General features: G+C 40.9%; 2 protein-coding genes across 2 annotated transcripts; one reads left to right on the forward strand and one right to left on the reverse strand.

The window, feature by feature from the left end:
• On the forward strand, positions 1 to 15,870 carry rasgrp4 (RAS guanyl releasing protein 4). The gene is made up of 17 exons (XM_070906560.1): positions 1 to 98; positions 6,516 to 6,691; positions 8,133 to 8,244; positions 8,463 to 8,525; positions 8,639 to 8,770; positions 8,904 to 9,045; positions 9,898 to 10,071; positions 10,231 to 10,347; positions 11,156 to 11,431; positions 11,524 to 11,604; positions 11,877 to 11,981; positions 12,105 to 12,214; positions 12,363 to 12,513; positions 12,601 to 12,637; positions 12,946 to 13,077; positions 13,185 to 13,387; positions 14,470 to 15,870. Exons 1-17 carry the CDS (start codon positions 82 to 84, stop codon positions 14,578 to 14,580), a joined length of 2,139 nt encoding a protein of 712 aa, XP_070762661.1. The 5' UTR covers positions 1 to 81; the 3' UTR covers positions 14,581 to 15,870.
• hnrnpul1 (heterogeneous nuclear ribonucleoprotein U-like 1) lies at positions 15,526 to 25,918 on the reverse strand. Its single transcript, XM_070906559.1, has 16 exons — positions 25,885 to 25,918; positions 25,119 to 25,384; positions 24,613 to 24,885; positions 23,536 to 23,749; positions 23,330 to 23,403; positions 23,003 to 23,142; positions 22,439 to 22,538; positions 22,218 to 22,330; positions 21,680 to 21,946; positions 21,251 to 21,373; positions 21,041 to 21,169; positions 18,580 to 18,748; positions 17,549 to 17,812; positions 17,097 to 17,245; positions 16,795 to 16,998; positions 15,526 to 16,431 (listed from the first exon to the last, which is right to left on the reverse strand). The coding sequence occupies exons 2-16, from the start codon at positions 25,348 to 25,350 to the stop codon at positions 16,315 to 16,317; spliced, it is 2,568 nt and encodes an 855-aa protein (XP_070762660.1). The 5' UTR covers positions 25,351 to 25,384; positions 25,885 to 25,918; the 3' UTR covers positions 15,526 to 16,314.
• Positions 25,919 to 26,198: the final 280 nt, after the last annotated feature.

The following is a 26,198-nucleotide window of genomic DNA, read 5'->3' on the forward strand; positions in this document are numbered from 1 at the left end:
CATGGAGCTGTAGGGACACGCTCAGATGCCCGTGCGGATCACCAGTGGAGGAGGAGTGCCGCTGTGGAGAAGAGCTCTGCAATGAACAAGACCAAGAGGTAATTAAAAAGAAAAAAAGGAAAGAAGAGTGTGCATCAAAACTGAGAGTCTGGTGCACTCAGACCCTCCTCAGTTCAGTTCAGTTTCATAGCAAGTGTAAGTCTAAGTATGTGTCAGCAGCAAGTGCTTTGTGTGCAGCAGAGATGTGTGAAGCTTGAGGTTATGAGATGCAGTGTGGTTTGTGCAAAGGCTCTTGACAAGTCAAAGAGAAATGAGGGCATTTAGTTTTATTTTCCACTTGGTGTGTGTGTGTGTGTGTGTGAGTGTGTGTGTGTGTATTCTGCCATTTATTTGAATCTAGACAGCCAAGTGGAGAGAGAGAGAGGCTTTGTGTTAAAAGAAAGGTTGCAGACACAAATATCACGCATACACACTCACACACGGTCACAGCTAATGTGTTTGACCTGCATATCAGTGAAGAATATCAACATCTCAAATTATTTGTGTGTACTGCACACAAGCGAGCGCTGACATTCAACAGTTGTGCGTGCCTGTTGAGCGCTGCCTGCTCACCTTTCCATGGAAATGTGTTCTGCTTTTCTATGTTGTCCAGCTCATCACCTTTTACATGTCAGTTCAGTGATGGTTTTTGCATTTCATTTTAGATACGTCTGAGAAACTACCCGTTTAGTGGCTTGTGTTTTCAGTGGTACTTTTTTTACTGCTGTAGTTGTGGCCGCAGCTCTTATCAGATTGCCTGGAATGAAAGGGTTGTGTGTTGAATGTTAAGGTGGTCAGATGTGTGTTATGTGTGATTTAACTACCTGAGTTTAAGGTGGACTGATGGAGTGACCAAATTATTTTCCCTCGCCTTCAGTGGTGAGTTTATCTTAAATCAGTAGTTTGAATTACAGTTTTCATACGACTGGTAACATCCATTCCTCAATACTGAGTTCACTTTTACAAAACTCTTCACACAGTCAGCACAACAGAACTCAATGTGGACTAAACTGTGAATCACTCTTCATTGCTTTGACACAAAATAATTTATTGAATGACTGAATGATTTATTGAATCAAACTCAACCACCACTAAAGTATTCAGTCCATTTTGTACATGTTTATATACTATTATAAGAACATAACACAAAATTACTGTAAATTCATGAACAACCTCATTGGGATACTGAGCATCTATTTTCATTCCTTGATGACCTCTATGACAGACCAGGTTTTGTAATTGTATGCAACGATGTGGCGTTTCACCATCTCTCCCAGTCACAGAGTGGTTTACAGCCCATCCCAGGATGGGGTCACTTTTCCTTCCACCTTACTCTCCATCCCTTAACCCCATAGAGGAAATCTTTTCATCGTGGAGGTGGAAAGTTGATCAGATGTCCCTCTCTAACGCAATGAATGCTGGATGCCTGGACATATCTGCAGAGGATTGCCAGAGATGGATCAGGCATGCAAAAAGATTCTTTCCCATGCACATTGCAGGAGAGGACATACGGTGTGATGTGGATGAGAAGTTGTGGCAGGACAGGGTTGACTAGCACTGTTGTATATTCTATATACATGTATAGTAAATATGTATAGTTTTGGATCTCATTAGGAATTACTTTTGTTTCATAGTTTAATTTTGTGCACTTGGAATTACTCTAAGCATATTGCAGCATTTCTGATTAATTTCTGTGACACATACTGTAACGTAGCAAAATCCATATAATAAAGAAGTCCCCGTCTTTTTGGTGTAAGGGAATCTTTGCCTAGGCCAAATAAACAAACAAACAAAAGATACTGCAAAGACATTAGTGATACAAATTGTAATGCAACCTGTTAGTGGCTGCATGTTGGTAAAGAGAACTGTCTGAACAGTATACAGTGTAGAAATATAGATGGAGGAATGTTACCAGTTGTAAACACATAAAGCCAAGATAAGATGAACAAATTATTAAAAGAAACCTGTGAGGAAGAACACAATACAACAAAATAGCAAATACATTTTATTTGAATGAGAATTAAAAATCTTTGGAGAAGAAAAAAAAATGTATATATATATAAAATATGAAAATATATCAGTCTAAAAAGATATGACACTCTATATCAACATGAAATAGAATTGTTAAAAGAAGGGAAATAAGTTAAAGCAGAATTACTGATGTAGATTATGTAAGTGTGTGTGTGTGTGTGTGTGTGTGTGTGTGTGTGTGTGTGTGTGTGTGTGTGTGTATGTGTGTGTGTGTGTGTGAGAGAGAGAGAGAGAGAGAGAGAGAGAGAGAGCTGTCAAAGAACAAAGACAGAGAGAAAGTATGCATTGGCACTGAAGGTGTGTACAGTCGGACAGGTATGATTTAACTGTCCAACAGGTTCATGGCTGGAGTCCAAAACAGTTTGTACTTTATAATCTCAAAGCTGAAGAGGTTTTTGAACATTCACTGCCATTTTTCTGATGCGAACTACAATGGTTGGTACAGTGGCTTTACTGTTGGACCAAATGGATGAATGGCTCATCGCAGTAGATGCATCCCCTTGATGCAGAGGGAACAAGAACGCAGGTTGTGAGAGGGGAGAGCGAGAGAAAAAGAGCAGCTCACAAACAAGGCCTTCAAAGGGCCCTGGCTTCAATTAATCAATTAAGGAAAGAAAGAGAGGAATTTGCATATCCCCCCGCCAGTGTGGGAGCGAGAGAGGGAGAAAGGGGAGGGGGGAACTGGATCTGTGGCCAGGAGTCCTGACACGGATGGGAAAGGCAGTGAGAGGGGGATTTCCAAAGAAAAAAAGGAGAAGCTGTTTCCTGAATGGCTTGAAAAGAGCAAGGATGAAGGAAGAGGGAAAAAGTGGGTGAAGGAGTAGTCAGTGAGGAAACGGAGGTGTGAAAGGGTCTTCCTAATACAAAATCAGTGATATGATGGACCCAGTATTTAAAAAGACTTACCACTTAGGCTTCTTTCCTTGTTGACATGTACACAAGGATTTTCTTTTGTGTTCCCATGGATGCAGTATTACATTTATAGGGATAATTGTTTTGTTTATCCAATTTGTGTATCTCGTAGGTGAATGTAAATGCCCAAACAGTAACTCCAATTGTGTTCAGATTTGCATGGGAGTCCACCACACACGACTGTATTTACCAACAGCTGGCAGTCTCTTAAGCTGGTCAGGCTCAGACACAGAAAAGAGATCGTTGACTGCTGTGCTGTTAATGTGCTGTGTTACCTGCTCAGCACTCTGGGGGAAATTCCCTGACAAACATCATGACATCAATAACATTTCCCCATCAGCACTTCTGTTTGTAGTAGCGAGCGTGTCTCCTCATATGTGCGACTGCTTTGACAGACAGAGCTGGATTCACTCTGAGTCAAAGAGAGAGATCACAAGTTGTAAAGGGCACCGAGATAAAAAAAAATAACCATCGATCAGAAGTCAGAAAACGTATTGGCCAAACGTACGATAATGAATGACTCATCAAAGTTTTTAGTTTTAATTTGTTCACTGTCAGTTTGCACATTATAAAATACAAAAGTGTAAAACATATCCATACATTTTACAGGACACAATAAAGAAATAACTATGAGAAAAGTCATTCATCAAGCAAAAATGCAAAGCATACATTTAGTATTTGTTGTTTTTTCATCACTGTAAAACACTAAATACTTTTGTGTTTTGGACTGTTGGTTACACAAAACAAACAAATAAGACTTCACCAGCCCGCTCTGGGAACACATGATAGGCATTTTCACAATTTGATTCCACAATAATGAAAATGATCATTATTCAAAGACCTACAGGCATACGTTACACTTTATAAAGTTATATTTGAAGCAGCCCAGTGTGGCCCGGTGGCCTAAAGGATAAGGCATCAGCCTCTGGGTCCTCCTCAGTTGAGTATGTTAAAAGATGGTATAATTTGAAATTGCTAGAAATCAACTAAATGTCACTGCTGTCAGATGAAAACCTTTTCAAGGAGCTCAGGAAAACAACCTAGTTGTGAGCTTGATAAAAAGGGCCTTTTTGACATTGTTTAATTGTTTCTGAAATGGTTTATTGGAGTATAAGAGGTTGGTTAATTTTCTCAACAAATGGAGAAGTCAAGTCAATATTATTTATATAGCCCAAAATCACAAATTACAATTTACAATCAAACAACAACCTGAGGGTCTAAGGATAGAGAGACACATGTAATTCTTCAATTCATCTTAAAACAAGGACATCACAAAACAAGATCCTCACTGGACGATAATGTAGAAGTGTAATAGGTGGCTGAGGTATAGATAAAATGATCGTGTGTTTGTTTGGCTTCTCTCCATGTGTGGTGAGGCTAACCTATCCTTATTGTAAAATAGCTCACGGTGGTACATGCTGTGCTGTTTAGTGTTAGTGTTTTGGATTCAGTAGCCAGTGTAATGAGGCGAAGAGGAGGAGGAGGAGGAGGAGGAGAGGTGGGCATTTGTTGCCCAGCAGGTTTCCAAAGCAGCCGCCTGGAGCTGGACTACCAGGATGCAGAGAGATGGGGTCGTCACTGACATCCCCCCCATCAGGGTTTCTGAATCCAGGCATGGCTGAAGAGGAAATGTGTGGTGTGATAACTGTGACAGCTGGATGAAACAGCACGTACACGCAGGAGAGCAGCTCGTGGTATAAATAGATAAATGAATGTCACCCCGTACGCCTGTATGAAATTCATTCATCCATTCATTTTTTGTGTGACTTGAGTGTGGATGCATGTCTATGTTGAGTTATTCATTATTTGTACAGTGTGTGTGTGTGTGTGTGTGTGTGTGTGTGTGTGTGTGTGTGTGTTAAGAATATGAGTGGGCTGGGTAAATAAGCCACACACACATCACAGGTTAAGAGAAGGGGATGCAGGACTGGTCATTCAGGGAACTTGGCGCCAGTTCTCTGAACTCAAAGTATTTCCTGGTAACGTCATCACATTAGCTGCTGTATAGAGGCAGACGCAGTTTCACAGCATTACATGGTACACATTGTTTCTACAGACACATGAGGACAAAATCTGAAATACTCAGCCACAACATTGAAAGTTGTACCACCTTTTTCAATGGAGACACACACAATGATCAGGTTTTATTTAAACTTTGGTTTAATTTCAAATTTGGCAGGATGATTGTGTGTCAAACCACTTCCCTCAAATATTTTTGCAAAACTGAAGCAAAGATACCAGTTTAAATGTAAAAAGTATGAAAAGACTCCCTTATTGCGAAATACAGTCAGAAATTGCTAAACTGAGCCCCTGATCTGAAGAGGAAGCATTAATGAAAAAAAGGAGTCTCATTTGTCTTTTGAGGGGGTTTTGAAAAGTAACGTTTAAGTAAGTAATGTTAATAGATAATAATAATAGAAGTGTTGCTCAAAGAACATCATTGGTTGAAAGTTCTTTTGCACTTTTGACCGCACTCAACATCAATCCAGCTTTACTGTGTGGTTTATATGCTATGTCTGACCAAAAGCAATCATCATTCTTTTTAGTTCTCCTTGTTCGTAAACTGCCATTGAAAGCCAAAGGAACTTAACATGAACATTGTCCTACAGCAGTGGTTCCCAACATTTTGGGCTTAATGGTGATCCATAAAACAAAGTAATATATGCTTACAAGCCCTTCTCACAGGTTGCATACTGTGTGTCTGTGAGGAGTTCCAGCGAGGAGTGATCTTTCCTTAGATTGTTTTTAGAAACGAGAGGACGTAAAACTATTCAGTATTTCACTAGAAGAAAAGATAAGAAAATAAACAATTTAGTCTGGCAGAATTGTTGTTTTTTTTCCTTCTTCTTTTCTTTTGTATTTCTGTCATTGCCTAGACAACAGTTACACAGGGTGACAACACTGTGTGTATACAGTATTCATACATTGATAGATTTTGGGAAAGTTGCTGACCTCATCACACCCCTGTGATGTAATATTGTACTTTTTCAGCCTGACTTTCAGATTTTTCACAGTAACTACTGTTTAAAGCCATGCATTAATACTACAAAGGCATTGGCAATTTAAACCAGATATTTTGTACCTCTCAAAATAGTCATCTGTAAATCAAAACCACTTAATAAACACAGCTGTATTGTTTGGTTTTTAAAACTCAGTAGTAAAGGGAGTTACAGTAGTCATACCCTATCAACATATACGAGTTTAAAAAAGGTATGAGCTCATGTTTCAAAGAAGATGGGTGTTAGCGTTTATGACAGTACAAGTCCAAGTCTATGACCTATTTGATGAATAGTGAACATTTTCTGCTCAACCATTATCTGTCAGGCAGCTTCAGGTGGAGAAACACATAACAATATGTAGTTGTTTGTAGTTCAGAAAGCTGCAGCGCTTATCAGATGTGGGGAGCTGCGTTTCCTATGATGCTGACCTGCACTACCTCACCACACTCTGCTCTACTTATTTCTAGGCTATTTATCCTCTCTCTCGCTCTCTCTCTCTCTCTCTCTCTCTCTCTCTCTCTCTCTCTCTCACAGGAAGCCCAATGTGGAGAGCCTTGGTGGGCTGAAGAGCAGGAAGCTGGTCCAGCGGAGGAGGAATACATGTCCCAGTCCTCAGGATATCAGCCGGGCTCTGCAGAGCCCCAGCTCTGCTCCCAGCGCCAGTGCTCCCAGCCTGGATGAGCTCATACAGCGCTGCCTAAACTGCTTCGGTCAGTCTCTGTCCCTACGTGTTGGCATGTGTTCCCAAAGTTTGTCATGTGTCTTTACTCTTTATCACAACCAGGTTATATAAATGAGGGATGAGGGAGAGTGAGGGGGGAATCTAGGGTGAGAGAGACTGACAGGGAGGGAGGGAGGGAGGGAGGGAGACAAAGGGCAGTCTCATACAATCAAGCTTTGTTCTGTTGGGCTGCAGAGGCCAACTCGTTATTCCCATGCAATGTTAAACTATACAAATCTCTCTCCTCTCTGCCTCACGTTCAGTGGTTTCACTCTCTTCATTGGTCCCTTCATCCAAATCACAAACCAACAACATGTCTGGATACCCCTCGTGGTATCCAGCACACACATAGTTTATGTTTAATTTGCAGAGGTTTGGAGATATCCACTGGTGAGAGTCCTGCTGCCACCACAATAATGGAAGTGAATGGAATTTATTTTGAGAAGCTCAAAGATTGAAAAGTGACTAAGTAAATAAGGTAAATAATGATAACAACAATAACAACAGTCCACAGTGAGTATTCAGGACAAGACACACTGCTGTTGAGTAGTTTTATGTTGTATAATACCAGTAAAGCATGTGTACCACGTACAGTATGAATAAAAAAACAACTTGTGTGAGTTACTTACAGTATATTTATAATAGCATTAAGTATGAGTCAGCAATTGTGATTATTTGCGACAGCAGATCACATGCAAGCACATGTTTCATTAAATAGAGAGAGATATGCTGCAGGCAAATATGTGCAACAACATTTTCTTCTATATGTGGGTCTGAAAAGGATCAAAAGGTGATATTGACTCCAGTGCCACTTGGTTTGACTTGGTCAATATGTTAAAGGTGACAAGTAATGATACCCACACCCACGTGCCAATCTCATTTTTGGCCTTTGCCCCCTTTTACCAACAACCTTCAACCACAGTGAGAGACATTGACTAACACTTGGTTGCAATCTTTACGTCCCATTATGATATAATGCATGATGAAAAGGTACATTGCATATCACCTAAATTAGACACATTTGTCTAGACCTTTTTATTTATCTATTTGCTTATTTCTACTCTAGGTCACAATTGGATGTATCTCGTACAGTAGGCGAAAGGCAGGAAATCACCCGGGGCAGGTTGTCATTTCGTCGCAAGGTTAACACAGACAGACACTCACACCTACAGGAAATTTAAAATCTCCAGTCCACCTGAGCTGTATGTCTCGGGGGTGTGACAGAAAAAAACAAAGCACCTGGAGAAAACCAATATGAAAATCTAAAACCCACTCAAGTAGAACTAACTGACTGACTGAAATGAACTGAACTGAACTGAATTGAACTGCTTGACCACTGAGCCACCGAGCAGCCCACAGTTTTTTTTGTTGTTGTTTTTAATCACATTAATCCTCCTTGTGTGAAATGTGCTGCTGTGTTTTGGTTACAGATTCAGAGGGGAAGCTTTCCAGCCCCAGAGGGTCCCAGTTGGTCCACATGACCCTGATGATGCACAGTTGGGTCGTGCCATCTCAGATGTTCGCCCAGAAACTTCTCACCCTATATCCTCCACTGTCACTCAGTGCAATGCTCTGGTCCCACCGGCACACTGCTTCCAATCACATGTCCACGTTCATTAATCAGATCAGGAAACAGGCATGGCTTTGTTTTGCACTCCTTGTCGGCAAAGCAGATTTGAAGTATATATCCCTGCTGGTGTTTAGTGTAATGTTGAGCCATATCAGCACAGTGTGTTTAGATCCTTGACTCTTTGTCTCACTTATAAGGATTGCCCCTCGGACAAGAGAGGACTGAAGCGGACCCAGATCTGCCACCTAATCAGGTGAGTAAGGACGCCAGACACATGAGCGTGTTGTATGACAGACTGTGACAGAACTGGTTGGCCTGCTCTATTTGCGGGTAGTAAACATAGTTTCCGTCCTGCTTCGTGTAAAGGCAGTGGATGAGCCAGTTCCCAGCGGTATTTGAAGCAGACCCCCTCCTTGAGCAGACCATGGGGGACCTGTGGGCGCTGGTCCGGTCAGATGGAGCTGAGACGCACTCGCAGCTCGTCGACACCTCCTGCTTGTGAGCCATGTTTTGATTTGATTCACCATCATGCCCTGGAGGGATTGTTGTTTGCTTATTTGGCCAAGTTTTCTTTTCTATAAATAGAAAAAAATGTCTATTTGTGTCCTGTTGCTTGGCTTTCTTTTCCTAGAAGCCCTCATGTGAACATATTCCAGGCACCCTCACCCTCTGTGAAGAAGAGGAAGGTGTCTTTGATCTTCGACCACATGGAGTCAGATGAGATGGCTGAGCACCTCAGCTACCTGGAGTTCAAGAACTTCTGTAACGTTTCAGTAAGATCAGTGAACATCTTCTCACTATTTGCTGTTCTTGCTTTGCTTAAACCTCATCCTGTTGCCATGACTTGCAGAGATGTTGCTGCTCCCAAAAAAGACACTCACAAAAGGTGAAAGTGCAAACCATCGACCCCCTGATAAAGAAAGAGATAATACTGTGGCAACAATTTATAGTTAACGCGTACTTTTCCTGACAGCTGAGCAGAAACTTCTAAAGGTAATCATTACCTCTCCATGTTCAAGTACATTTAAGTGCACAAACCCAGCAGTGTCAGCACTGCTGGTGAGAGAAAGTTTAAGGGCCACACTTCCATGGACTTCTGTCTTTTCAAAATATCTTTGGTATCAGTAATAAAACATTCATAAGAACGACGTTTGAGTTGTCAGATTGTGAGAAATCCTTTTGGCTGGTGCACAGTATCTCTTGCAGCATAACTTACTTTGTGTTTTTAGTAAGAACAAGTATTTAATCAGCAGGATCCGCTGGACAGTTTGACCACTTACTTTCTGGAAAAGAGCTGCATTTACTTATTAAAATTACTTATTAACATCTGCATCTCCAGCTGTTGTATGACTCAAACCCTTTATGGAGTATGTCTTATTAGAAAGTAGTACCACATCTTTCCTTGTACTGAGAAGTCAGGTAAGATGCTCCTTGTTGTTCTCCAGATGTTAGATGGAAAAGCAGCAAAATATCATATGCTCTCGCAATCAACAGTGACCAGTACATCGATCTGGTTGGTGAAAGTTTCTGGGTTGTATTTGGTTTCTACTCTGCTTGTAAGTGAGTGAGTGAAAACAGTGCTAAACTCAACCGACTGCTGGCTAACTTGTTTCCTGATTGGTCAGTTCCTGGACTACCGCAGCTACGTGGTGCGAGGCTCGGTGAGGGACAACCCTGCTCTGGAGCGATCGGTCATGATGTGTAATGGAGTCTCCCAGTGGGTCCAGCTGATGATCCTCAGCCGACACACCGCCCAGCAGAGAGCCCAGGTCTTCACTAAGTTCATCCATGTGGCTCAGGTAAACTGGCTGATCAAACATCACAGAAACTGGCTACGAGGCTCAGAGGGATTTTTGTTTGGTTGACAAGAACTGTACTTGTTTGGTTTTTGTTTTTGGGAAGATGACTGTGTGCTGTTTCACACCCTGCAGTCATTCACTCTGCTCTTTCCTCTATAGAAACTTCGAGCTCTGCAAAACTTTAACACTCTAATGGCAGTGACTGGAGGCCTCTGTCACAGCTCAATCTCCCGCCTTAAAGACACCTCTAACCTGCTTCCTCCTGACATCACTAAGGTATTTTAAATATTACACATAACCATGAGTCAGTCTGTTGATGACTTCCTCACCACAAAGCTATAATGACTTAACTTGTCTTTCTTAAATCATTCTCCTTCTTGAACTCTTTGGCTTCAGTGACTTCATGTCAAAGTTACGTCTACCTTGTCTGTCTGTCAAGATATATCTAAGTTTGGGTTTTTGTTTTTTTTTTTGGTGGCATTAGATTTTTTTTAGCCTTAACTGTGAGACTAGCAGATATCAATTTAACTGTTTACATAAATGTGAGGAATAATGTGTTTGGGTGTAACAGCGAATTGGAGATTTAGTCAGTATAGGTGACATTTTCACTTCTTGTTTTCTTTTCGGGGACAACACATGTTTCTTTGTCTTGTCCTTATATCAGTTATTTCTTTTTGTTGTTTAGTTGTTCTGTTACATTGGAAAACAACACTGGTCAGTCAAACTCTAAAAGAAATAATTTAACATATAATTTAATGCAAGGCCTTCAGGTGTATACAGACAGTAGATGCTACATTTAAGATCATATAGAGAATCACATTGACATACAGTTTGACATACATGAATGACATGTACAACTACTGTATGTTGTCAAACTCATGAGCTTTGTGTAAAATGTGAACATAGCTCAAATTATGAAAATTCACTGTAGGCTTAAACAAGAAACACTTTGTTATGTTGCATACGTGCTTACTTAAATTTGTATTTTATATTTTTATGGTTATACTAAAGTCTAAATAACTAACTACAGAGACACATGACAGGCTGATTTATCATAACTTTCTTGATCTTTATCCTCTTTCAGGCCCTGAGTGAGATGACAGAGCTGCTCTCCTCTCGCAGCAACTACAGCAACTACCGGCGGGTTTACAACGAGTGCAGCGGCTTCAAGGTGCCCATCCTGGGCGTCCACCTGAAGGATCTGATCTCGCTGAATGAGGCCCTGCCGGACTACATAGACGAGGACAAGATCAACCTGAGCAAGCTGCAGCACCTGTACAGCAACATCAACGACCTTCTGGCCATTCACAGCTGCACACCGCCCTTCGAGGCCAACAAAGACCTTCTGCATCTGCTCACGGTACGAGACAGAAACTAGGAGATTATTTTTAAGAATTCAGATAAAAAGTTTCCGCAAAGAACATCTTAAATGATGTTCTTTTAATGCTTCAGCTCTCTCTAGATTTATACTACACTGAGGATGAAATATATGAACTTTCATACACCAAGGAACCCAAGAACTCCAAGATCCAGGTCAGTAGAGCTACATACTCTTCTTTGAAGTTGAGCTCTATCTAACGCCATCAGGCTCACACTTACCCTCACAAGAGGAGCGACATTTGTGTAGCTCTCTGTGGGTGTAACATCTTCTTCAAAACAAAAGCACAGACGCAGTGCTGAAATACATCAAAATCAGCCACATCAAAGTGCTGTACGTTAGGGAAGCGTGTTATGTGGTGGGTGTGCTCTTTTTTTCTCACATGTGCAGTCCTTCGTGTCTCATCACTGCATCTGTCGGTCCACAGCCTGGAGCTCCAGTTAAACCGCCCGTAGTGGCAGAGTGGGGTTCAGGGGTCACCCCCAGGCTCGACCCTGACACCATATCTAAACACGTCAAACAGATGGTGGATGTGAGTATGTGACTCTGCAACAACCTCCTGTCTTTCACTTCCTTATTACTTGGCAGGCTAAAGCAGAACTAACCAACTGCTCCTTGACAAGTGCAACTCTGATTGCTCTGTTGCCCCCTGCAGTCCATAATGAAAAACTACGACCAGAACCAGGATGGTTACATTTCACTGGATGACTTTGAGAAAATAGCAGCCAACTTCCCCTTCTCCTTCTGCACTCACGAAACTGACAGGTGAGGAAGCTGCAACATGCACAAGGGCCTCTCACCGTTGCGTGCCCGCAAAACAGAGAAGGCACGAAACTACATGAGTTGTTGAATGGTTTATAAAAAACCTCAACTCACTTACTCACTTTTGCTCTTTGGAAAATGTTCTGCCCAGGGAGGGACAAATCAGCCGTGAAGACATCACCACTTACTTCATGAGGGGAATGTCTATATGTGCCAAGCTGGGCTACAACTTCAATGACGCGCATAACTTCCATGAAACCACGTATAAACGGCCAACGTTTTGTGATACTTGTGGAGGCTTTGTGAGTATCCATTTGATCCATTTTTGGTTTTATATTAATGGCCAATCAAACTGCAATATCACACTTACCATGTCTGCCCTCTTATAGCTGTGGGGAGTCATCAAACAGGGCTTCCACTGTAAAGGTAAGATCACAATTCACAATTCATGTAGTTTCATCCTTCATCAAGAGTAATCAACCTAATCAGAGCAAGATGATGCCCCATTAAAGGATGTTAAATGGTCAGTTCACGCATTTTATAAAAAAACATATGTAACCTTAACCTGTGGTATAGATACCAAGCAGATCATTTTGGCTCACCAAAAAAAGATGAAAGTAATTTGGTTTGTCGTGCCCAAAGAATTGAACTCAACGACTTTTGTAATTTGAGTGAACTGATCCTTTAAGTAATAGTGCTTCTGTTGAAGTCTCAACATATTTTCTGTCTGTCAGACTGTGGCATAAACTGTCACAGACACTGTAGGGATCTGGTGGGAATGGAGTGCTTGAAGAAACATAAAAACCCTACTGGGTCCTGCCCGTGCACCCCTGCCCCCGACTCAAGAACCAAGGGCAACAGCTGGAGTACGTCCTTTCTCCATCATAAACAGAACACACTCACATCACCCAAAATTCCCTGTCTATGAAATGACCTTGAACCCAGTACACTGATGTCTTATGTTCCCTGTCAGGTTCAGAGGAGGAGGCCTTTGTTTTCCCCCAAAGTAATGAGACAGAACACAACAAGGGCACTCCTGTTTGGAAATATAACACAGGCGACTCAACACTGTCGGACCGCTCCACTCAGACAGATCCTGGCGTGTGGACACCTGAGAAAAAGGACAAGAGGGGAAACCACCACAACTCTCTTGTACATGCCTCCCCAGATAGAAAGGTGAGACAGGGTTCCTACAAGGTGATCATACAGGAGGACAGAGTTTCTTGACCTTTTCTGGCTTTTTATCCTATTTTTTTTTGTCATAAATGCTCATGACCTCAGCAACTGAAGAAACATCAGTTTGTCAGTCTAAATCTCTGGAGTGACTCCATGTGGGGTCAGTCCAAGGTAGACAAACAACACAGTGAGAGCTTCCAACACTTTCAGGTGCTACTACAGTAGCTAATAAATGATGAGTCAATCACCAGCACTGGCTGCTTGGAGTATAAATTTGATACTTTAGTCTTCTTACTGTTATTTTCCTGTAGACGTCGAGCAAATAGTCAAATCTGACGTTTCAATTCCACTGGTGAACTAAGATTTACTAAGTATCAGTTTTGCTGTTATGGGACCATCATTTAAAGCCTATATGAGGAGAATCTTTGTATGATTATAGTATCTTTCAAATTATTTAGATAGCATAAATGTGACAGAATTTCCACCAAAGTCAGACAATTTTAAATTCTACACACTCTCACTTTGTTTTGCACCTCTTCCCCCCTTAAAGCTCCTACACAGGTGCTTTCACTTAGATAAGGATTTGTCAAATGCTTAACACAAGACACAAGCAGCAAATTAAACCAAGAAATGGTCCTTTGTTTCTTTCCAAAAGTAAATCTGTCTTTACAAGGGAGAAGTGAGAAGTACCCTCTGTCAACTCATCCTTACCACCACAGGTACCAAGCCCATAGTTTTGGTTTTATTTACTGAGGTACAAAGGAGGTGAATGGAATTTTGTTACATTTTGACAAATTCAAAAGCAACATTTCTCTCCGGAAACACTGTCCCTTTTACTCAGGATAACCCCAGACCTCACTGTCAACAGTTTTTAAGGACTATTTAAAGGACTAAGTGCTTTCTCTGCAGATAAAACAAAAACTTTGCATGGCTCTTAGACACCAGTGTGAAGTGACACTTTTTTTTGATGAACCAATAAGGTTTCCCACTGGAAACTGAAAGGGTTTCCCACAATAAAATATTGTTTCTGTGTTTGAGTCTTATCTTATCTTGATGATAAATTTGTCTCGTCTGTTTTCCAGGTCAACACACTGCCACAAAGAACCCGAGGCTGCTCCATGCCTGTTTCCTTCTTGCAGGAGAAGGTGGAGGAGCTGCATCTCTATAAAGACAAGAGCAGAGAGCCAGACTGAGCGCTCCCGTCTTCTAACATTTCCCATCATGGACAAAACATCCAGACACCACCACGTTTCTGACGGAGCTGTCTGACTGGTGTTGAACTGATGACATTTACTGGCCATTCACATCAGAATGCCAGCAATTATACATGGACTCCCTCATGTTTCAAGTATGGATGTGATACCTTTGTATTATTTTATTTTTGTCTTATTAGTTTGGCTTATTGTTTAGGCTTCAAACATCAATTTTCCTACTGTAATTTATAAACATTTGGTTTTTAGAACAGATGCCTTGGTTCTCTGGTGCTAAGAATCTACACAACCTCAGTCCATAAGGTCATTTATGACAAAAGACACAAGTGTTTCCTGATTCTATATACACATAATAAATACAGGGTAGGAAATTAACACTAAGCTCAACAAAAGTCTGGTTAATTTAAAGTTTGGCAGCTATGTGACAACTCTGCAAATGAATTTGGAAAGTTAAGTCCGCAAAAAAATTTAAACTGCCATGGGGTTGGGTGATATCTCATATATACACACATATTGTGAGTGACAATTTGTCATTTGTCAACCAGTAGATACTGCTATATCATTTATGAGGTGTCTATTCCTTTAATATCTCAAAATTTCTATTACAGAACACTTTGTCCATATCATCTACCCCTAGTTTGGTTGGCAAATCAACCACCTCACCTAGCAACAGAAAATGTTTATTTCCTGCCCTGACAACATTTTTGACTTTCAAAGTTCTTTCAAGGTTCAGCAGGACTGCACTGGAACTATACATATGCTCCAAAAATGGCAAATTATTTTGAGCTAAATGCTTCTTTGTTTTGTCCTTTGTCCACAATTTCAGTCTTGTTGAAATTAAGAAAAATACACCAACAATGATATATCATGCAGTATGTGTTATGTTTGACTTAACTCACTGGCAGAAAAAAGGATTATATAAACATCTACAGGCGTATACAATTGCATTTATTGTATAAAGACAAGAAGACAGCTTGGATAACTGGTCATAATCAGATTTTCATTTTCAGGTAGAAAAAAATGGGTTTAACAGGATTTAAACTATTGAACAATTAACACCAATCACAAAGGGGTAAAAAAACTGCACATACAACTACTAAGAGTGGCAAAATATTCTTGATCAAAGACTGAATTAACACTTAAATACTACAGTATCAACACCTATAAAAAAAGATCCATGTTTGAATGCTATCAGAGTAAATAAAATATGCTCACTCGGTAACTGAAAAATAAAGAGCAAGACAGAGGAAAGGGTCTTGAAGGTAAAAAGCATGCATTTTGTTCTTTGTTAAGCTTCTCAAAACAAGCAAAATTATTCAGGCTTTGCTGTATTTTTCCTGCCCTGTCACTTTTTCACACTATGTATCCTAGAAATATACAATTACCTCTTCATCCTGTAGCAAATGTGGAGTTTGCAGTTACACAGACATCCACATTCAATGCATAATAGATAAACATTCATTAAATGTTTTGATACCTATCATCTAGCACCTCACGGTCACTGCTCAGAGTAAGACTTCATTCAGTAGAAAAAAAAGAAAAGACATTAAACTGTATACAGTTTATGTGTACATTGATTTGTGAGGAATGAAGGCTACTGTGTTAAACCAGACAGAAACAGTTGGGGTCTTAATGTGAGACTGTACAAAATCGATTTGCTGCAGAGGTCAGAGTGTTTAGGACACAGGTGGGTGCAGGTACAGATGCAGGGTGAAGTTACTGGGAACCAGAAGATGAGCCTTGGCTGCCCTGTCCAGGGTAGCTGCCATACTGGCTGTAATACTGGTTCCACTGGTTCTGGTTCTGGTAGTACTGCTGCCACTGCTGAGCATACTGGAGAGAAAAAGAGGAAGAAAGCACAGCAGTGAGAGCATGTTTACATTTTTTAACTTACCTCAAACTGCCCCTGCATTTCGACACATTTTTAAGCTGGGAAATCTGTTACCACTAAGAAACCGAGTCACCATAGGTATCTATTGTAACTACAATGAATTAATGAAGGCATTCATTGCTTTCTGCTATGTTTTTTTTAATACTACCCAAACAGGCAGGTTTGGCTCTCTCTGTCAGTAGGGTTAGCTTGCCAACTGCGGTTCTACTGACCTAGCCTAGCACAGAGCCCCCTAATTCCCACACCCCATTTAGGCAGTTTTTCAGCTGTGTGTAAGAGGCAGTGTTTCAGTAGTTCTTGACTACCTGCTGATATTGCTGGTTGTAGCTCTGTTGTTGCTGCTGCGGCTGTTGCTGCTGCGGCTGTTGCTGGTGGTGGTTGTAGGTCTGTGCAGTGGCAGGTGTCTGGCTGTAGCTCTGGCTGTATCCTGGGTACTGGCTGTAGTTGCTGTAATAATTCTGGTTGTAGCTGCCCTGGTTGTACCCTGGAGTGTAGCTCTGGCTGTAGCCCTGGGGGTGAAGCAACATACATTATTTACTATTACATTTAGCTTGTTTTTTCATTTGATAATTTCTCAAATTTTGTGTGAAATGGTTATGTTAAATACCTGGTTGTATCCTCCCTTGTTATAAGGGGCTGGGCGATTGTAGCTTCCACCTGACTGCTGGTTGCGGTTATATCCACCACGTGCATCAGAGCCTCCGTCACGGTAGCTGTTGCCCCAACGGTTCTGGTTATAGCTGCCACGATTGTAGCCTGACAAATAAGCAGAAATTATGTTATGATTGCAATATACCCAACTTCACTATATACCAACATACTAGCCCTAGTTTAGCCTCTAATGTATGATTAGATTCAAAGCACGAGCTAAGCATGTAGTGATCTTTTTTAAACAGTGGTAAGGTTTTGCTAAACAACCTCAATTTTTGAAAGATTCTCAGGGACTTGTCTTACAGGAAAAACATGTTTAGTTATGTGACTTGTATGTAATCAACATACTATAGCTTTACATGACCAAGATAAAGACAACATATGAGATATGCCGACTGCTCCGCTCACCTCCTCTGTATCCACCGCCTCCATCTCCACTGCGGTTCTGGTATCCACCGCGGGAACCCTCACGGTTGTCATACCGCTGGAAGCTACCACTGCCGCGGCCACGGAACCCGCCTTGCCTGTTGTCAAAGCGTTTCTCAGGGGGCGGGCCAGCCTTGCGGCCCTCCTCATTGTACTGCTTCAGCAGACTTTCAGCCTCATCACGCTGCAGCTCAGTGAACGTCACTGCCTCCAGGAAGTCGCAAGCCTCAGGGAGAGTAAAGTTGGCTTGGAGAGTGACAGAGGTGACCACAGGAGGAGAAGAGAGAGACAGCCCATCCAGCAAGAGACGGATGGAGAGGCAGAGAGAAAGAGAGAAAGAGAGGGGAAGGGGGTTGTAGTGAAGACCAGAGTAGCCACACCACCAGAAGACAAAATGAAAAATAATTACTACCATACAGAGACAGTGGAAATAATAGAGAAAACTAAGAGCAGATAGATGAAAGCAGATGGCAGGGTAAAGGGAACAAACATCACCTCCAGGAGAACATGGAGGAAAAATTTGTTTAAGCAGACACAGGAGAGGGAGGATTTCAGTAGAGGTGGGGAGGGGGACAAAAAGGACAACTAGAAGGTTGGTGAGAAGAGGAAACAGCACTGCAAACCAAGGGAAAGCTGGTGTAATGCTGTTACAAATGAACTTCCAACAACTTCAGCATGTGACTGCTTGTAAGTTTGCTATTTGGAAACATCCCTTTCAGGGAAGAAAATTGTGCAATATTAACTCTACTATTATGACCTCAACAAGGCCCAAGTCTCAGTTTGCAGTGCATTAGAGGTAAGCTTTATGAGAAGTGCCAGATAGAGGGCAAAAATAAGGAAGAATCAAATTCATGTGGACTGTTTAAAAAAAATGTCCAGGTCTGATATCTGGCCAAAGCCTATGATGGGGGAGGGGGGGAGGGGGCATCTTCCAAGTTTGATTTTAGAGACAACACATAGAAAAGTAAAAAGTAGATCTGGTGTTTTATTTGTTGTTTCCACAGCATTCCTACCTTTCATTTCTAAAACAGCATGATCGGGCACATCCTTCCCCTGCTCATTGGTTTGCTTTAATGTTCGTTCTTTTAAATCCTCGTCCGTGGGACAAATTACAATAGCCTTGCGTTGAAAACCTTCAAAAGGACGCATTTTTCGTCTCCTTGCTGATCCATATACATTTGTCTAGCAATGGTGACAAGAAAGAAGTAGAAGCTTGTTTGTTATTGTTTACTTGTAATGGCTTTCCACTGGAAGGAAGCTGGAACCCTGCAATAATGAAGTGAGAGAGGTTTGGCTTGGATGTCAGTCTACGCTTTTACTCAGGTTCTAATGGCCTCTCGTCACTCCACAGACTTACCTCACAGTCCGTGCATCCAGGTGCCCTGTGACTGCTGACAAATGTCAATTATGGACACGGGGGGACCCCACAAATATTCAACCTGACTGTATTATACGTTCGCTCAGTTGCCTAAAATGAGTTTCAGATCAATCAATAATAAGAATAAACCGACATTTACACAATTATTGAACTTATTCAATTACGTCTTCATGCAGTGACAATGTGCTGCTTGTAAATGTGTTTTAGAAAGTGTTATTGCAGATGTAGGAGAGCATTTTGTCAGCCATCTAAATCTGGATCTATCATCTATGCCCTTGCAGAACTACCTAAATGCAGAGTAAGAATGCTAGAAATGCACTGTATAGATTGTATCAATTTTGATTCAGCTGATTAAATCTGGTTCTTACACAATACTGGTTCAAATATTTATATTCATTACTAAATAATGAAAAAAATATGAACGCAAAAACAAGACGAAAATTTAGGCTGCCAACATTTGCCACAAATTACAGGATATTTGATGATTTTCATTGGTAGCAGACTAACAAAAATGTTCTATATCACTTTAAGTCACTATCTCTAATCCACCACATTCTAAAAATTTGTATTCATTAACACATGTATACTGACACACGGTGATCCAAATTTCGTGTTTAACACACACTTTACAGGTTAGATTCAGCATTCACACTGCCACGGATCTACAATACAAAGCAGATGATGAAAATAAAGTCAGCATCATGTGGTGTCATTATTCAAATAGAAAATTCACTGTCACCTGCAGCTACACACACTTTCCCACTCAACAGCAAAGCTTCTGAATGGCAGTCACAACTCAAAGTGCCAGCTGCCATCAAACAAAAGAACAAACAATCTCTCTGTTCACTTAAAAGCAACCAGTGGTTTCTACACTAACCACCAGATGATCAACACAACAATATTCCTTTTAGCATTCCAGTAAAAGCAGTTCTATAGCAATGTCAATGTCAGAACAGACTAATGTTTATACCAAAACACTGTAATAATTAGTGAACAGGATATTAAATTATTATAAGATATTAAGTACCATGGAATATTTTTATTCTGTATGTGATAAATAGTACTGATGGCTTCACTCATTTAGTAACAAATGTGATTTTACAATTTAACAGTGAGGCATTACACATACACACAAACTGAGCTTTTAGAAGTAACTTGTTTACCCTAACACCTTCAATGTATACCAAAACTAGAAATAAAAAAAAGTTAACTTGATTCCCAACGTATGTACCTTACCACCAAATTCTGCTACTACTACTACTGCATCTACAAATCAGCCACATACCTCTAACACTTAATTGTTCACAGCAAATTCTCGCTTTCTGAACCGCCCAATATGCAGTAAAACTTTGTTATAGCACAATCAATCTCATACACTTATCGTCCACAAGAGCATGCTACATCAAAAACAACTTGCTATTCTGACGGGTCCCCCCTCACTTACCTCGACTTACCTCTTCTTCATACGGACTCTAGTCCCAGTCAAGACAACAACAGACAAATATAACCTACCTGCACATACTCACAGTGTCCACAGTAAAGCCAGTCCACCATCAGACCCACCTACCTTTTTTCACATTTACTGAGCACAAGAATCTGAAAATCTAAAAACTGTTAGTCATTACTTACCTTCAGGGTCAATTTATTAAAAAACACACTCAAAAGTTCCATGTATCTCACTTAAAAATAGCTTTTAAAAAAGCTATCAACTCTGTCTTATTAAATTAGCAACAGAAGGTGTTTTTCTTACTCACCAGTCAGAGCTTACTTGTTTCTCAACATCTTTACATAGTCATGGTTTACTTGTACATTGTTGAAATTCACAAGACAAACAATACTGTATTATGACAAGAAATAGCAAGTGCAAATATACTGAGGGATGAAAACATGAAATATTCTGTCACTTATGAGAGCCATTAATCATTTTCTTTTACAATACATGACAAGCAAGCAACAAGAGGGTGATAAATGCTTCTTCTACTCTATAATACACAGAGCCCCCTGAAAGATAAATAAATAGTCCATTAGAGAGAGTGATCATCAGGGCACATTGACTGACTGTGGCGAGTATCAGAGAGTGGGTGAGAGGGCAGTACCTGATCTAGGATGTAGTTGCGTCTCTTGCGGGCAGCAATCTCAATCAGCCTGTTAAGACACTGGGTGGCCTGCTGTATCAGAACATCCCAGCGCCCGGCGTAGTTCTTCTGGCGACGCAGACCCATCACCTGCAGAACGGATAGTCAAATAAGACAATAATGGGCTGTAAAACCGTGTGAAGTGTGTTTAGTTTGAAGGTCCAAACCAACCTTCATCTTGTCCATGATGGCATTTGTGCCCAAGATGTTGTACTTCTTCTCAGGGTTGGTCTCTGCATACTTTATGGCCCAAGTGGTCTTTCCACAGGCTGGCAGGCCAACCATCATCAAGATCTGAAACAAGGAAAGATAAATAAAACAGCTTAATTCTGCATCAATGAATTACTTCACGTCCAGTAACTATTAAAATCAATCAAAATGTTTTTTTCTGTAAATTGATCTAAATGTATTAATACACATCGGTTTACTAAGATTTATTCCAACTAACAAGTATTTTTTTCTGTTGATCAGTGTCAAAAGTGTTGAATTCTTGTCTAATTACATCCACTATGTATAATATCATGGTTGTGAAAAAAAGAAACATCTAAGATGGAAAAAACATAATTTTTGTGCTGTTCCATAATTTCAACGCTGCTCTACCTCGCATTCAGATTTGGTGGCAGGTCCCTTAGTGCCTCTGATTTTGTTCTCCATTTCAAGATTGTGGATGTAGGTGTATCCTTCTGGTGGGGGAAAGTACGGCTCCAGCTTCTGTCCAAAGTTGAACTCAACAGCACAATTCTTCACCAGGACATGAGGGAACAGGGCACGGCCTGCCAACGCCTCCTTGGTTGTCCGGAAAGCAACGCCCAACCATACTCCATTCTTAGAAAAGCCCATCTCCACCTCGTCACCACTGTCGAAGTCCTAAAATTATAGTCATGAGGCAGAAAAAAGCAGCATGAGTTTTACTTGTTAATACTGTACTCAACTACCTGGACAGAACAACACAAGCATGATAAATTATTACTATAAATATTTGTAAAAAACACAAAATCAGTTATGAATTTAAAAAATTGGAGGTCCATTTTACTTAACTGCTTCGTAATATAAAGGATGATCAGTAATTATAAAATTGTCCTTATATGATGCTATTAAAAGAAGATAAAGTAATTGAATTACTGTTCCCATTACTTACAATGTAACAGCCGATGACGTCGTTTTCACCAAACTTCTCACCAAAGTCTGCAAACTTGCAGTCAGAGGATTTCTTTCCTGTTCCTCCGTACCCAAAGGAAAAGGGCTCCTCACCTGAAACAAGACAATGAAATGCGTTTCTATTTTAGGCCACCACTCTCTTTTGCAGAAATGTTGTATTTCAAACATCATCTTGATTGTTCTGGCAATTGCCCCTCTCACCAAGCTGAGTGCTGCAGTGGTTGAGTGACCATCCAATTCTGACCACATGGGGATCTGGCTCACTACTGGGCAGGTGCTTTACAGGAATTTCCTCATTGATCTGAAGTTGGAGACATACAAATCAGGTCAAAAACAAGCCTAGAGAAGACTGTCAGGGAATATATTTTGCTGTATAACAGCAACACATAATCACTTTGGAAGGTTGCTAACAAACAAGTAAAATCTCCTAAATTCTGTAAAATAGCGGTGTTAAAATAGAGTTCAAGGTTAGGTAGTGTGGGATATCATGTCCACCCTTGACTACATTGTTTAAAAATGTTCCCCACTGTGTGTTGTTTCAACAAGTACGTATACTTCCAATATATGGTGATTACTTAAGCTGAGGCAAAAATAGCAATGTAATACTTAAATGTAAAGGTATTGTATGTTAATAGGAGAAACAACGTCACATGTGGACACAGTATACAGAAAGAGTTAAATTACAGTAATTCAATGTTTCAACAGACGATTGTATGTGTGTTAAAACCACCTTGACATTAGAGGAAGATACTCATTATTCATTACCTTCATCTCATAACACACACGGCCCTGGGTGACACCATGTGAAGCTCGTGCTCCAGCCCACAGGTAAGCAAAGCCTTCTATGGTCAGGGGATAACCACTGTAGCGATCTCGGGACACTTTGAAGTGCAGATCACAGTTGTCTGAAAAGAAGCCAAGAAAGATTTTAAATGTATTGGTTTGTAAAATCTGACATTACAGATCCAGGATTTTAATTGCAAAAGTCTACACTGTATGAGGCAAGTGGGATGGCAATTCTCAAAAGCTGTGACCACATGTTTCACAAGTTAGCTTTACTTGGGCAGAGACGCATGTTATCCTTTTACTTACATGTATCAATTGTAACAAGAGTGTCATCTATGTTCTCTTCCTCATCTTCAGCAGGGGGTTGTGGTGTGCGGGATCTGTACAATATCAGCAGAGTATGAAGTTAACAGCATTGACAGCCACTTTCATTGACAAAATTCATACTATTATGTGGATTTAGAACAGCTAGAAGCCTAAATGCAAAATATCACAATTTATGATGAGCATACCTCTTGTCCTCGCGGTGCTCATAGTAGCCGTAGCCCCTGTTGTCCTCATGTGGTCTTTTGCGGCCATAGTGTCCACCTTTATCAGCTTCCACTTTGACTTGCTCAGCCTGAGCTGCGTCATCTTGCTCACTCTGATGTTCTGTCCCATGATTATCCTGCTGTCTGTCTTCAGCAGCCTCGGGGTCATCTTCTATTTTGACCTCCACTTTGACTTCTAAAATGATAATGAACAATGACTGCACAATCAAATAACCAATTGGTTACATCGCATGTCACATAACCGCAACATCCCCAACTTGACTCCAGTAAGGGACCTTTGATGTTATACACTTCTTTCCTGTTGTGTTTCTGGTTTATTTCCTTTTTACATCACCTTCATCTTAGCTGTTTCGTAATTTCTATTAAGAATCATGGCAGTCTTGCTTAGGTTGTGAAAGAATATAAACACCCATGACTCTACAGACAGCAACTGTACTCTCTCCTTCACAATGAAGTTGGTTATTTGCAAGCTCTGCTATCTAATGTCATATGTCATTTCAAGTCCAACAGACCTACAGAGGTGTTTTCAGTTGTTCTGACTTCTGCTCAGGTTGAAGTTGGATGGAGAGCTGCTGGGAATGACGTAAGGCCACCCAATGCACTCATGATGGTGTGAGCTGTCCCATATTAACAGGTGCTACAAACTAACTAACAAAGAAATCATGTGTGCAGGTTGACCATTTGTAGGTTATTTAAATTTACAGACTTAAAGGACCATCTCAGAAATGTAAGAGTAATGTGCTGCCAGAGCGGAGCAAACTGCATGCCAAGTCACCACTGAGTCATTGTGCCCCTGATAAATTGGCATGATGTGTGTCACAACTGAACACTAGTAAAGCTAGAGTCTCTCTCAACTTTATTTACATCTTCACTACTCTACTGGTGAACTCTTCATGACATAATCAAGGTCTTATTTTGTAAAATTCAAAATTGTCAAAAGTTCTTAGTGACATTTGGAGTTTACAACATTTCACAAAATGCACCTATAGGCAAAAACACTGTACAGGGCATGTTTAGCCGAAAACTGCTGAAAATCACCTTGTTTGTTCTCAACTTTCTCCTCCGGTTCTGGCACAGGCTTGGTCTCTTCCTCGGACATCATGTCAGATTTGTGTATATCAACATCGGCTGTGAAGTCAGGCATGCTGTGACCTGAATCTGAAGCTGGTTGACTTTCATATGGTTCGCCGTCTGCCTCCTCATCCTCATAGTAACCACCCGAATCTCTTCCCTCATCTTCCTCTTGTGGGACATCGCCTTCTCCATCTCCTTCTCCTTCTCCATCTCCTTCACCATAGTCCTCAGCTGCTTCTGCATGTCAAAAAGCAAGACCCAAAGCATTCAGTTCTCACTCGCGAAACAATAGAAAAATATGAACTCAATGCACTCATGTGGAACTTGCATGATTTAGTTTGTTCTCTTTAGTTTCTCATCAGCACATGGAGAAGACAATAGACTTTAGTTTATGAAGTTTAAATACCACACCCATAATCAAATTTGAAAGCAAAGTATATATTAAAAGACACAGTATCAATAGCAATTACCTTGTTGCTCTTCAGCATCGTCTACATCTTCGTTTTCTTCATTGTCTTCGACGTCCTGGCAGTATTCATCCTCCTGCTCCCCCTGCTCTGAGGCATCAGCCTGAGCTTCAGCCTCCAGAGCGGCTTTCAGCCTCTCCACCAGGTCTGCCTTCAGGCCTCTGGTGTCCAGGCCGCGGCGCTGGAGCTCCTCTTTTAATTCGTTGACTTTCAATTTCTTCACGTCAATACTCATTGTGTCTCAGATGTATGTTGTCTTTATTCGTTTGCTAACAAAACAGGGAATAAAAAAATGGTAAAGTACAACTTACAACATTGCGTCTAACTTTCAAATCGATAACAGATGGCGGCAGTGTGTCTCGTCCAAACAGGCTACATTAGCTGGTTAGCTAGTCTAGCCGCCGCTGGATAAATACCGCACCATTGTACCCGATTCCTCTAAATGGTATTAACGTTGTGATCTCGGGTTTAAAACTGCCCTTACCTATAAAAATGTTTGCAAGACGAACATATCACTGGAATATTTGTTAAGGTTGTTATTCCCTTCAAGCTTTCGCTACGTGGCTAATGTTGGTAACCTTCTTAGCCTAGCGTTAGCTAACGTAGCTTTACCGACAACCGATGCGGGACAAGTAACTTTAACTCTGAGAATATGCAAGCTGCAAGCGTTACTCAGTTTCGCATGCAGATCCTTTAGTCAATGCATTGTTTGCTCGTCTTTTAACATAGTCATGATACAAAATAAAACAAAAATAAGTTTGAGGCCTACCTTGTCTCACGCCAGTTACGCGGGTCAGTTGTGATAGAAGATTGAGACAGTTGATACTGCCCTCTAGGGTCGGATACCAGACCGAAACCTAAAACCGGAAGTCCTGCACACATACGCAGGTTTATTAACGGCTGCTATTACAGTTATATTTAAAACACTGAGGCGCAGGTTTAGCGTCAACTGAACAACGCGTTAGTTTGTATTGATAAATTATATTTGGACAGGCGAATGTGAGATAAAACCGACATATTAGCTTGGCTAGTTTGTATGTTACTCGTTATAGGCACTTGGAACACTCCAAAGTAGGAAGTGGT

This window comes from Enoplosus armatus, chromosome 5 (genome assembly GCF_043641665.1).
Source record: "Enoplosus armatus isolate fEnoArm2 chromosome 5, fEnoArm2.hap1, whole genome shotgun sequence".
NCBI classification, from domain to species: domain Eukaryota; kingdom Metazoa; phylum Chordata; class Actinopteri; order Centrarchiformes; family Enoplosidae; genus Enoplosus; species Enoplosus armatus.